This window comes from Hirsutella rhossiliensis, assembly GCF_020360975.1.
Source record: "Hirsutella rhossiliensis strain HR02 chromosome Unknown scaffold00009, whole genome shotgun sequence".
In the NCBI taxonomy this organism is placed as follows: domain Eukaryota; kingdom Fungi; phylum Ascomycota; class Sordariomycetes; order Hypocreales; family Ophiocordycipitaceae; genus Hirsutella; species Hirsutella rhossiliensis.
Window position 1 is genome coordinate 1,201,226 of NW_025408675.1, and position 12,795 is coordinate 1,214,020.

Below are 12,795 nucleotides of genomic sequence, written 5' to 3' on the forward strand. Positions count from 1 at the left end.
GCGATACCACGACCATGTCCTGCTGCGGGTAATTTGCTGGATTTTGGGAGAACGGAGTTAATGTGTGGTTACCGGGGGGGGGGGTAGGGTAGTTAAATGCAAGGGGCGGCTGCGGCGACTTGCTCGTGGTGAATAGGCAACCGGTGCTGTAGGTAGGATGAGAAGGAGTAAATACACTAGAAGCCGGCTTCGATGAAGAGGCTGCAACTGTGGAATATGGGGCCAGTGTTTGCCGCTGTGAAGGCGACGAGGAGGAGGAGGAGGATATTGGCGTGGAGTTTGAGGGCAGAGGATGGGATGATAGGTAGTATCGTGGCCCATGACAGGTAGTAGCCCGTCGGGTAATTACGACGGGACGGGTCCACTGAAGGAGGGAGAGGAGGGAGAGTCGGGTGGAATCGTCTAGCTACTATCAGTAATTACTTGTGCGACGGCGCGGTCACACCAGGAGATAGATGCACATGTGTGTAGGCGTATGCAAGGCAGTGGTGCGCGAAGCGGCTCCGAATGGTGGATTGATACGGGGGTGCTTATTGGCTCTGGGAGCCACGGTGGGCAGCTCGGCGTGTATCTGTAAATCTGTATGCTGCAGGTACGGATACGGTTCGGATGTACATATTGTGTGCTGGCGAGTCAGGGCGGTCGGGTCGGTGAGGCGAGAGGGCCGGGCCGGACGGAGGAGGAGCAGGACGATGAGATTGAGGAACAATGATTTTCCAGCAATGTACGACGAGGAGCGGAGGAGGAAGTGGAGTGGGCGGCCAGAGGGCGCATGAAGCTTTTACAGGGCAGGGCAGGGCTCTGTCCGGCTTCGTATGTAATTATGTACCTACCAGGTCAGCATCACTTGGCATCACTTGGCAGAGCAGACAAACAGACAAACGGAGAGAGGGCAAATGCACGCATGTTGAATACTAATTGTGTACGGTACTCGGTCGGCAGCGGGCACTTGTCTCGGGAAAGGGTCTGACCAGCAGGGTCCATAATTAGAGTACCTGCATTACCATTCCCCAACCAAGGCCTTGCTCGCGGTGGGAAGAGGGCAAAGCGTTCTTTGGCCATGGACGGCAGTGGGGACGCAACACTTCTGCTCTGTATGCTGTATGCTGTATGCTGTATGCTGTATGCTGTATGCTCTGGTAGGTACAGTAAGTACCTAAGAAGAGAAGACGGATGAACTCGTCTGCCGCTCGTCCTTACAAAAGTCCGTTTAACAAAAAAGGTGTTTTGCCAAAGCTGGCGGCGGGCAGCCAATTGGAGCCCACTTGCTCCGCCTGACTCGTCCGCCCGCTCCCACCTGCACTCTTTTCTCTTGTCTTCCCCCCTCCCCTCCCTCTCACGTGTTGTGTGTGGTGCTTGTGTGGGTGCGTGTGTGTGTGTGTGTGTGTGTGTGTGTGTGTGTGTGTGTGTCTGTGTTGTATGGGCGCGCGCACCTTTGCTACATCGATCTCTCCTCTCTCTCACTCCCGCGCTACTTCGCTTTGTCTGCCTGCGATGACCTCGTCCGTCTGGTCATTATTGTTGATCACGTCCGTCGACTTGGGATTTATTTCTTGGCGCCAGTGTCTAGCGAATTGATCCTCGTCCGCTGGCAGTGCGCCGCATTGCCTTGGCAGCTACAACCATATCGTCACCCTCGGATTGGCGTCGCATTTCGGAGGGGGATAGGAAGCCGCTTTAGAAATCGAGATCACGGGGCAAAGGAGGGGAAGAGAAAGAGAAAGGAACATTGCGCTGCGATCCGGAACTGGAGCCTCGGTTCGATCTCTGTCGCACCCCTCAGAAACACCTCTCCGGACGACCAACCAGACGACTCGACAGCCCGCGACGACGCCTCTCCCGCCTTCGATCCGCGCCGTGCCCTCTCTCATCCTCAATTCCCGGACCCCCCTCGACGCAGCTGCCCGTTTCTTCCTTCTGTCGCCTCGGTAAGGCGGGGGACCCCCGATCCCCGGTCATCGGACAGTGTGCCGGCCCCCATCCTCCGCCATGTCCTCGTCGGCCGCCTGGCACGGACATGCGGGCCAGCACCCGGCCGGCGGCGACGACGACGACCTCAACCACTTCCTCGACATGGCCGACGGCATGCACTTCGACCTGCACGCCTTCCACGACGCCGCCCCGCCCCAGCCCTCGTCCTTCATGGCCCGCCACCAGCCAGACATTGTCATGCCCGACGCCGCCCACTCCCAGGCAAACCTCTTGGGCCGCCATCACACCCCCGTCATGACCGACGCCTCCATGATGGCCACCCCGGCCCCCGACGCCTCCATACCCAACATCGACGCCCAGATCCAGTACCTGCAGCGCCAGAAGCTTCACCAGCAGCAGCAGCAACGCCAGCTCCACGAGCAGCGCTCCGCCTTCTTCCACCAAAGTCACTCGGTGCCCCCGACGCCCCAGAGCCTCGAGATGCACCCGGCCAGCAGCAGCTTCTTCTCCCAGCCCGATCATGTGCCCCGCCACGCCGTCTACGACCGCGGCTACCACCAGCGCATGACCGAGCAGCAAGATGTAGGCTCCTTGAATCGCTGTCCCCTCCCCCTCGTGCCACTTGCCGGCAAGAGAACGCAAGGAGGCTCGCCGAGGCTGCTTGCTGACCAGTGCTTCCTTGCCACAGATGGCCTTTACGCCCCTCGTGTCCCCGGCCGTGACACCTCTGGATCCCCAGTTTAACGTGGAAAACGCCTTCGCCGTTGCTGCGTCCTACTTCAGCCCCCTCACCTCTCCCGCTCTCCGGGCCCAGCACGATGCACCGTCAGCCTACGACCAGGTCGCGCAGTTCAACGACTCCCCCATCGACATGGACCTGGAGCCCCCCGCCATGAGCGGCCTCGCCATCAACCAAGACCTGTCCAAAAAGGCCAGGAAAAGCAACGCCGCTGCCGCCAAGGCCCGAGGCAAGGCGAGCATCAAGAGCTCACCCATTGCCAAGCCCCAGCGCCGAAGGACGGGCCCCAGCCCGGCCATTGTGTCCCAGTTATTGAGCGAGGTCGAGGGGCGGAACCCGTGGTCCGGGGACCAGGCCCTGCTGCCCATGCCCGCTGCGTTGGCCGATGGTCCTGAGGAGAATGCGTCCGTGTCGCCGGAGAACCTGACCGACATGCCCCCGCCTCCTATACCCAATCGACGCTCCACCAGCAAGTCCCCCTACATCCATCCCCAAAACGGGACCTCGCAGCTGCTCCCGCGTCTATCCTCGACAAGGGACGACGAAGAAGGCGGCCGGCAGCAGCAGCAGCAACCACCACTGCCCCATCCAGCCACACCCGCGTCGCTAATGAAGCTGCCGGCCTCGAGGACGAAGAGACCGCCGGCGACCAGCCCTGAGCAGAAGACGGTGACGGACATGATCGAGTCGCTCGAGCTGCCCGAGGCCGTGACCAGCGGGCCGTTGGCGCCCGTCGACAGTCCGTTTACCTCGCCCGCCCCCTCTGCCGAGCCAGGTTCGGCCGCCAAGGCGCCTGCAACTCAGCCGTTGCCCTCGCCTGGCATCAAATGCCTCGACGGCACGGCGCCGGGCCCGAGCCCGCAGCTGCAGCCCGGCTCATCGGCCCCGAGCGCGAAAAAGACGCCTCAGCTGGCGTCCCGCAACCGGAAGCGGTCGACGGGGTCGATGCATGCTTCGCCCGCGCTTCTTCCCCGGATATCGCCTAACATAAAGCCGCTGCTCCCAGGCACGCCGGGTCTATCGGCAGCAGAAGACACGGCGTCACGGCTGCTGATGTCCAAGTCCAACTACCAGAACATCCTGGAAGGCAACACGGTGCCGGGCGTGTCGTACCCCAGCGAGCTGTCGACCAACCTGACATCGAAGCGGACATCGCACAAGATCGCGGAGCAAGGGCGGCGCAACCGCATTAACATGGCGCTGCAGGTCATGGCCGGCCTCCTCCCCGACCAGCAAGAGGCCGAGGTCGGGGAGGAGGCGGAGAGGAAGGACGGGGGCAAGCTGGGCAACGTGCCCAACAGCAAGGCCAGCGTGGTGGAAAACGCCATTGTGCACATGCAGAAGCTGCAGAAGGAGAATGGCGATCTAAAGCAGCAAGTCCAAGAGCTCAAGGATCAGTTGAAAAGGATCAAGGAGTCACCAACAGACTCTTGAGCGACACCGAGCACATAGCCGGGACAGGGGCATTGTTGCAGAGGAGGAGGAGGAGGAGGAGGAGGAGGAGGAGGAGCATGGCCGGTGTTGTGGCCTGTTTTTACGCTGTTTACGAGAGGCGGCTGGTACGGTGGAGAGAGCAGGGGCGAAAGGGAGAGGCAAGATGGGACGGGGGGGGGGAGGGGGCGTTTTGGATGGCTGGACAAGTGGCGACGACGATGCATGGATGAATGCGGGAAGGGACCTTGATTTGAGCGGCGACTGGGCCTCGACACGGACGGGCGCGTAGTGTAGACGGCGCCCTTGTTGCTAGACGAATACCCCACGCAAGATGAAGAAGACGAAGAATTAAAAAGCCATTTAATGCGGTACGCTGTGCTGAGCCAAAACATCAACGTCGAGGTGCTCCATGACGTCGAGGACGAGCTTGACGCTGTCCATGAAGGAGTTGACGGCGACGCGCAGCATGCGGTTGGTGGTGGCCTGGTAGTCGACGCAGAGCAGGGTGCGGGCGTCGTCGAGGGAGAGGTGGCGGCGGACGAGGGGGGAGAGTTCGGCATCGACGTGCAGAGCGTCGAGGGCGGCCGAGGCGAGCCTGGGGTCGGGGAGGGGGATGCGCAGGGCTCTTGGGAGTCGGTCAGCGGGTGCAAGCGATAGGCGGGTGCAAGCAATAATAGGCGGGTAGCGTGTGTGCGTGTGGGAGGAGGGAGGGGGAACGGGAAGCAGAGCCCCAACATACAGGGAGCAGGGGAAGCGAGCGTCATCGGTGGTGGTGGCCATTATCGCGACGGTCGCCGGGGCATCGCGATGGTGATGGGCACGGTAGCGAGAGGAATGCTGGTCAACAAGGTCAGATGATGTTGTCGCAGGATTTCGTCGTTCCATTTTTTCCGCTTCCCCCTCTTTGCGCTCTTTGCGCTCTTTGCGATGGATGGGACGGACGGACGGAGGTACGTACCGGCCGGGGTACAGAGTAGATGTACCTACTTACCGTTAAGGTATCCGTAAGCTAAGGGGGGTTACCTGGAGGTTGAGGTATGCAGTTAGGTGGGCTGTGCTTTTTGCGAGTGTGCGTGCAATGTCCTTTTTTCCCTTCCCGATTGCCGTTCGATGCTAGCTTGCACACTGTATTCGCAGGTGCAGCAGAAACGGATGCAAGGGAGGCGCAGCAGGCGAGCATGTACAGTACTTGCAACAGTAACGGGGACAAGTAAGTAAAGGTACCTGTGGCAGCGTTGCATCGTGTGTTTTGTGTGTGTGTGCATGTGTGTACGCGTGTGTACGTAAGCAAAGGTTGAGGGGGCCTCTATTCTTCCTCTGATGAATCTGGAGAGGCAAGGGGCGGCGGGCGAACCGTTAGTACGTATTATTAGAGGCGGAGAACGAAGTTGGTCGCTGCCAGCCAGGTACTGTAGGTATCTGTACATACCTACCTAGGTCAGGGTACCTACTGTAATTAGGGGGGAGGTAATTCTGGTACGTAGCCACAGTACCCGAGGGCAGCTTGACAGGTCCTGTTGCCCCAGACGACGGCAGCGGCCCGCTGTTTTGCGCCAGGGCTGCGACCGGGCGCCCGGGAAGAATAACAGACGGCGGCCCGCCTGTACAAAAACAAGCCCGACGACGGCCAACGTCCACTTGGCGCCGCCGCCGTTATCACCATCACAAGCTCCCCTCGCCCCGTCCCATTGATCTCATCCCATCATCATCATCATCATCATCAGCATCGCCACCACCATCTTCATCCTCATCAGCATCCTCATCAGCATCGCCAGCAGCTCTAGCAGCATCCGCCAGTCGCAATTCGCTCGCCCTCCGCCGCCGCCGCCGCACGCAGAAGCAACGCAGAAGCAACGCAGAAGCAACGCAGAAGCAACGCAGCCGGCACCTGCCGCTCTTGCGCCGCTTCTTGGCCTGCTCTCTCGCGCGCGTGCGCCCGTCCGTCCTGGGCCCCCTTCTTCTTCTGCGCCAGCGAAGAGGCACGCCGTCGCTCCCTTGCCGAGCCCCTGCGATCCATCGCCGAGCTCGTCGGCCGAGGTTGCTTGCTAGCTGCCCTTTGCGCCGCCTCCCCGCATTTCACTGCCGCGACGCCCGAACCGCTCGGCAACACACCCGTCTGAGCCAAAGGGGTCGTCGAGAGGAGCAAAGGAGAGCGAGCCTGGAATAATGGCCCCTTCCTCGCGCCACTCCCAGAACATGGGCCAGATCATCGAGTACATCCCGGGTCAGCCGCCTCCCCGTCTCCCCCCCTCTCTCCTTGTCCGTCGCGCTGACCGTGCTCTCTCCGCCAGACCGGCTCTATCTCGCCTCCTACGTCCATCCTCCCACCGCCGACACCTTGTTCCCCACCGCCGAGTCGTCGGCTCCCTCGCCCAGGAAACGCTCGTCGCGCGCCCCCGATGGCTCGGCCCTGCCCGCCGCCCGCGTCCCGCCCTGCTACTTCACCGTCGACGATACCCTCCTGTACAATGCCTTCCATCACGACTTTGGCCCGCTGCACATTGGCCACCTGTACCGCTTCGCCATCCGCTTCCACGACATCCTCGGCGCAAAGGAAAACAAGGACCGCCCCGTCGTCTTCTGGAGCGCCGCTGACCCGAGGAGTGAGTCTTTGTCCCTCCAATGCCTCGAGATGACGCCGCGTAGGCTGATAGCTCCTCGTTCCAGGTCGCGCCAACGCCGCCTGCATGCTGGCCTGCTACATGGTGCTGATCCAGAACTGGCCGCCTCATCTGGCCCTCGCCCCCATCGCCCAGGTCGATCCGCCCCTGATGCCCTTTCGCGATGCCGGATACAGCCAGGCCGACTACGGCATCAGCGTCCAGGATGTCGTCTACGGCGTCTGGAAGGCAAAGGAGGAAAAGTGCTGCGACCTCGACAACTTCGACCTCGAAATGTACGAGCGGTACGAGCGCGTCGAGCACGGCGACTTCAACTGGGTCACGCCGCACTTCCTTGCCTTTGCGTCGCCCCAGCACACCCCTGCCGTCAAGATCCCCGAGACGTCGGACCTCTACGCCACCCTCCCCCGCGACCTCGACGCTGTCGACGCCCACCCGACCCTGCCGCAGCCCTTCAAGAACGTCCTCTGTCACTTTTCCGACAAGAACATTGGTCTCGTCGTCCGCCTCAACTCCCCCCTCTACTCCCCCTCGTACTTCGAGGCCCTCGGCATCCAGCACCTCGACATGATCTTCGACGACGGCACCTGCCCGCCGCTGTCGACGGTTCGCAGGTTCATCCGCCTGGCCCACGAGACCATCACGGTCCGCAAAAAGGGCATCGCCGTCCACTGCAAGGCCGGCCTCGGACGCACCGGCTGCCTCATCGGGGCCTACCTGATTTACCGCCACGGCTTCACCGCCAACGAGGTCATTTCCTTTATGCGCTTCATGCGCCCGGGCATGGTCGTCGGCCCCCAGCAGCACTGGCTGCACCTGAACCAGGGCACCTTTAGGGAGTGGTGGATCGAGGAGCGCGTCGAGCGCCGGCTCCGCAAGGAGATGGCGGCCGCCAACCCCGTCCCCAGCACCCCTATCCGCGCCATGCAAAAGACGTCGCTGCGCAACGGGCCCACGTCGACGCCGCCGAACCGAAGCCCCTCGAACCGCACCCCGCTGAGCGAGGTGGACCACGACCGCAATAACGTGGGCGTCCAGGAAGACTACCTGCCCGCCCCGACGCCCGGCCAGCCGCGCAAGACGACGCGCCTCGACCGCCACCACCCGTACCACCGCTCCACGTCCTTCCAGACCACGGCCGAGGAGGGGCACACGGTCGAACAGGAGACGGAGATTATGACGATGCACCGGCGCTCGCAGGACGCCGGCTCCGACGAGGAGATTCACCTGAGGATGCGCAGCCACCGCAAGCCTTCGTCCCAGTCGCCCGGCGGCCGCGGCGACAAGACACGGTCCGTCAGCCACACGACGTCGACGGTATGCACGATTGACAACGACTCGTCGCGCGACGCCGAGAACATCGGCTCCCTGCGCGCCAAGCACCCGGAGCGCGTGGCGAGCACCCCCAGCGTCATGACGCGGGTCCGCGGCAGCCGGCGCGCTGGGCCCGAGTCGCCGCTGCGCGCCAAGGACCACGCCGCCGGGGTCCGCAAGACGAGCGGCCGCGTGGGCAGCGCCAGCACCGTCTCGTCGGCCACGGCGGTCGCGACGGCCCGCAAGGTGTCTGGATCATAGGGCGTCAGCCCCTTGCGGAACTGTCGTTGACAGAGGGGTGGCGGGGCGGGGTTTCGGCGGGCAGAGAGAGACATGCATGGGCAGAGGCTACAGAGACGGGAATGGCAGGGCCGGGGCGACAGGGCTGGGAGGATCATTTTTTCCACTTCTTCTCTCTCTTTCTATCCTCATTCTAACGATGATGAAGACTCACGCTTTGGTTTTTTTTTTCTCCTGGAGGCATGCGGGAGGCGAGGGGAAGGGGCCTGGGAGTCGCGGTGCCATGCATACATGGGGCGTTTGAAGCGGGCTGGCTGGATGACGGGACGAGATACAAACGGGAATCTTGACTTTGGGTTTCCAAGCCGTTGTTCTTCTTGCGCTTGGTGATTGGCTTCTCTCGTAGCTGTCTTTGTTCCATGTCATCTCAGGCGATGTGGAACAGCGGCAACTCCCACTTCTGGTGGCCATCCATGGTGGCCATCCATGGTGGCAGAGGTATGGCAACGCGTCGGTTGTTCAGGGGCCTTTCCATGTCTTTTTGCCCTGCACTTTGTATTTTCTCGTCTGCTCTCGTGTCGTCTATGGTAACCCTCCAAGCACCCCCCCCCGCGCATGGCATGAGCTTCTGGTTCGAAGCGCCGGCTTGCATGGTATCACGTCATGCATCCGCGCCGTCGAGAAGAAGAAGAAGCTGAAGAGCAGGCACCAAAGCCCAGCTAGACGCGGATACTCTCGAGCGTCGTCACCACCGTCTCCATCAGCTTACCTGCCTCGCCGCTCTCGAGATCCTCGCCCGCGCGGAGGCACATGTCGACGACGGAGGCGTACAGGCGGCCGACCTTGGCGGCCAGGCCGGGCACGAGGACGGCGAGGAGGACCTTGTCGCGCCAGCGGTCGGGGGCGTAGTGGGGCTTGTGGAACGTCTGCAGCACCTTCCACAGGCCAATCTCGAGGAGGACGAGGCCGAGCGAGTAGACGTCAAAGGCCTTGCGGTGGGGCCGGCCGCGCAGAGCCGCCGGGTGGCGGTGCAGGTCCTCGATGGACGGGTTGCGCGGCGCGACTGAGAGGGCGGCGTCGAGGTCGGGCCGCGAGGCGTCGAAGCCGCTGAGCGAGGGCGCCGAGATGTCGGGCACGACGGCGGCGGCGGCGGCGGCGGCGGAGGAAAAGGCCGAGGGGAAGAAGAGCACGTTGGAGGCGCAGAGCGACTTGTGCAACCAGTCGAGCGAGTGCAGCGACCACAGGGCGATGGCCAGGGTGCGGGCCAGGCGCACGCGGTCGTTGAGGTCGGGCGTCTTGAGGTCGGTGCTGGCGATGAGGGCGTGCAGCGTGGCAAAGGACGGGGCGGGCGCCTTGTAGACGAGCCCGTAGCGCGAGCGCGCGGCGTCGTCGGTGTAGCCCACGCAGTCGACGCTGTGCAGGTCCGGGTGCCGCTCCGAGGCCGAGTGCATCATGCGCGCGAGGTCGTCCATGCGGCGGACGTGGACGACGCGCTCGTCGACGGCGTCGGCGTCGTAGTCGACCCACTCGACGACGACGTCGCCCGCCGCCTCGTGCCGCGCCCGGCACCGCCGCGGGCTGTCCAGGTCCTCGACGGCGAGCGCCGCCCGCGGCACCCTGAGCGCAAACGTCGGCTTAAAGGCCGACTGCGGCGTGCTGTCGAGGTTGATGCGCAGCCGCTTGAGCTTGGCCGACGCCTCGAGCTGCGGGTAGATGCCCGTCGATGCCGTCTCCAGCAGCGACAGCTCGCCGAGGTCGCGCTGCGCCGACTCGAGGAGCTGGTGCGTCCAGGCCCGCTGCAGCGACGGCAGCTGCCACGCCGGGAAGAGGCGCTCGAGGCCGTCGTTGAAGTCTCGACTCGCCCACGTCAGCCCACGATGCCACTCGTCTTTTGCGGCGCGTTACCTTTGAGGTCTCTGAGGAGATTGGTAAACTTGTCCTTGTCTGCCCGAGCCAAAAGGGGCCCTTGTCAGCATGTGCCTCGGGAAGCCTGGGCGTGTCCAACTCGCCTGCAATGACCCATTTGGTCCTCAGGCCAACCTCCTTTCTCCAGCCTCTGCCGGCCTTGGCCGACCCATTGGACGCCTCGCCGTCCTTGTCCTGGGCGCCATGGTCTTCGACGAGCCCGTACCTGTCCTGCAGCTTGCGGAAGTCGGCCACGGTGCCGTGCAGCTCCTTGAGGATCTGCATCGCCAGCGCCCTCAGCTGCGGGTTGCGCCCGCTGTCGAGATGGGCCTCGAGCCGGCCCTCGGCGACGCCCCATTCGCGGCCCCAGACGACCAGCCGCATCTCCTCGATGCGCACCTTGCACATGAGCCGCTGGCTGTCCGTGTCGAGCTGCGACGCCGTCGTGAAGTAGCCGTAGGCCTTGATGCAGCCGTCAAACAACTGACCTAGCAGGCCGATGACGCCAATCGTCGTCCCAACCAGCTCGGCTGCCATGGTGGTTGGGGAGGGGGGGACACGAGCCGGGTGATGAAGGGAGAAGAGAAGTCCAGATGCCTCAAGGCCGGCTTAACTGCATCGACGGAGAGCGGTGACGGCCATGACTCCCGGATTACCCTAGAGGCAGTTACGAGTTCCTGCATATCCGGCTTTCGTCTGACCTCTAATGCACGTCGGTGGCCCCAAATGCTCTTTCATATCACGTGTCAGACAAACGACGACATCCTACCGGATTGGCTTACTGTACTCGGCTTGCCGCGTCTCGCAACGAACATCCGCGCCGTGGTCTACGAGCTGCAGTCTTGGACCGGAATCTGCTCTCTTGCCGCGCTTTCCTCTACTCCCACAAGCCAAACTAGTTACACCGAAAGACCTGTGCAGATTTTGCCCCTGTTCATCCGGTTTGTTCCCCTCTCCTCCCAAGTCAAGCAGTTGTCCTTTTCTATAACGGTGCAAAAAATGGCCGCGAGATTCCGTGACGGACGTGCGAATCGTCCTGTTCCGCCGTGACGCTGTTCAACACGGTTGCTTCCTGATGCAGTCGAGAGGAGCTCTGCGATTCTCTTTGCGGCGCATGTGCGTCTTGGCGCAAGAGGATACGGCTCCATGGCTCGCGTGTCCTCAATAGACCTTCTTCTTCTCGTCGATGCTGAATTGGCCGGGGCCGCTGTTGACCAGGAGCAAGAGGCCACCAACAATCGAGAGAATCTGGAAGAAGTCGTATTTGGCGAAGTCCTTTTGCGGGTGGTGCTCGTGAAGCTGAACCAGCGTTAGCAGCGTCCCATCCACCGCGGTCAGGGTGTGCTTACCGTCCAGAAGTTGTTGACCAAGATATTAAAGATGCTGAGAATCACCACCAGGAGAATGGCACTGAACTTGGCCTTGAAGCCGACAACGACCATGATGCAGGCGCCCGCACCCAGGAAGCAGACAATGACGCGCCAGATGGACCACGTGCCGCTAAAGACGAAGCCGACAAAGAGGAAGATGAGCAGTACACGACCGGCGAGCTGAAAGTACATCTTGCGGTCCTTTTCGTCAATCTGCGGGAGCCCGGCAAACGCCTTGGTCTTGCGGACCCATGAGTCAGACAGGACCATGAGCAAGCCGCCCATGACGGACAGGTTTCGGAGGAAGAAGTTGAGGTCAAAGATGAGGCCGTAGCCAAGAGCTTGGGTGACGACGACGCCGATCAGGCCGGCAACTGCGTAGTCGGAGTGCTTCCTGATGATGACGAGAGTGGAGCAGGAAACCATGGCGAGGACGTTGACGATCAAGAACACGTGCGTGATGCCGCCGGGGACTGGCCCGGGTGTCAGCGTGTGGGGAGATGGCACGGGTCGCGGATTCAGCTCTTACTGTGTCGGTAGTCGCGGAGGTAGAGCAGCTGGTCGCCCCATTGCGTCACGATGCGGAGCGCGTCCTCCAGAAACGTGACGACAATCAGAAACCGGCCGATGGCTGGCAGATAGCTGGAGCGGGAGCGGTCAGCATTCATCCAGTACACGCGGGAGCCACCGGCTCGCAACTCACGGCTTGATGGGTTCGCTGAAGCTGTCCATAAAGTCCTCAACCTTGCTGGTGTAGGGGCGGATCTGGTCGAGGATATTGCCATCGGAGATTTCCGCCTGGTTGGCGCCGTACGGCGCAGGGCCACCGACGCCGTAGCCCGAAGGACCGCGATGGGACATGATGCAAAACAAGACTCTACTGCTGCTTCTCGGCGAAGCAGGTGTGGTTGGCTAGAAACGGCCTCGTCGGGATCGTATCCTCAGCTCCGCAGCGACGTCGTAGGGCAGCCAGCGACGACGACGACGACGACTCGGGTGTTCTCGTTCCGCGTTCGTGTAGGATGCGTGTCGGCGAGGCTCAGGAGATGGGCGGGCTAGAGTCGTACGAGACGGCGTGGGCGACTTGCGGCGCGATGAAGACTTGAAGGGGGGGTCGAGAGAGAGCTTTAGATGCTGGACGGGAGCGGCAGAGGAGGAGCGGGGGCGGAGGCGGAAGCGGAGAAGACAATGGAGGGAGAAAAGGACAGCAGAGCGGGAAAAAAATCTGTGACCAAGATCG

At 62.4% G+C, this 12,795-nt stretch overlaps 5 protein-coding genes across 5 annotated transcripts; 2 read left to right on the top strand and 3 right to left on the bottom strand.

Annotated features, from left to right (window-relative positions):
* Positions 1-1,989: 1,989 nt before the first annotated feature.
* HRG_08071 (helix-loop-helix DNA-binding domain-containing protein) lies at positions 1,990-4,105 on the top strand (the record flags this gene model as incomplete). Its single annotated transcript, XM_044866542.1, has 3 exons — positions 1,990-2,514; positions 2,621-3,191; positions 3,264-4,105. 3 exons carry the CDS (start codon positions 1,990-1,992, stop codon positions 4,103-4,105), a joined length of 1,938 nt encoding a protein of 645 aa, XP_044718431.1.
* A 360-nt stretch (positions 4,106-4,465) lies between these two features.
* Positions 4,466-4,885, bottom strand: HRG_08072 (transcription factor pcc1 domain-containing protein; the record flags this gene model as incomplete). The annotated part of the gene is made up of 2 exons (XM_044866543.1): positions 4,466-4,730; positions 4,845-4,885. 2 exons carry the CDS (start codon positions 4,883-4,885, stop codon positions 4,466-4,468), a joined length of 306 nt encoding a protein of 101 aa, XP_044718432.1.
* A 1,416-nt stretch (positions 4,886-6,301) lies between these two features.
* HRG_08073 (dual specificity phosphatase, catalytic domain-containing protein) lies at positions 6,302-8,301 on the top strand (the record flags this gene model as incomplete). Its single annotated transcript, XM_044866544.1, has 3 exons — positions 6,302-6,329; positions 6,397-6,708; positions 6,773-8,301. 3 exons carry the CDS (start codon positions 6,302-6,304, stop codon positions 8,299-8,301), a joined length of 1,869 nt encoding a protein of 622 aa, XP_044718433.1.
* Positions 8,302-8,999: 698 nt separating this feature from the next.
* Positions 9,000-10,722, bottom strand: HRG_08074 (prion-inhibition and propagation domain-containing protein; the record flags this gene model as incomplete). Its single annotated transcript, XM_044866545.1, has 3 exons — positions 9,000-10,132; positions 10,186-10,224; positions 10,290-10,722. 3 exons carry the CDS (start codon positions 10,720-10,722, stop codon positions 9,000-9,002), a joined length of 1,605 nt encoding a protein of 534 aa, XP_044718434.1.
* A 624-nt stretch (positions 10,723-11,346) lies between these two features.
* Positions 11,347-12,416, bottom strand: HRG_08075 (SURF4 family domain-containing protein; the record flags this gene model as incomplete). Its single annotated transcript, XM_044866546.1, has 4 exons — positions 11,347-11,484; positions 11,535-12,028; positions 12,085-12,197; positions 12,259-12,416. The coding sequence occupies 4 exons, from the start codon at positions 12,414-12,416 to the stop codon at positions 11,347-11,349; spliced, it is 903 nt and encodes a 300-aa protein (XP_044718435.1).
* Between the last annotated feature and the right edge of the window lie 379 nt (positions 12,417-12,795).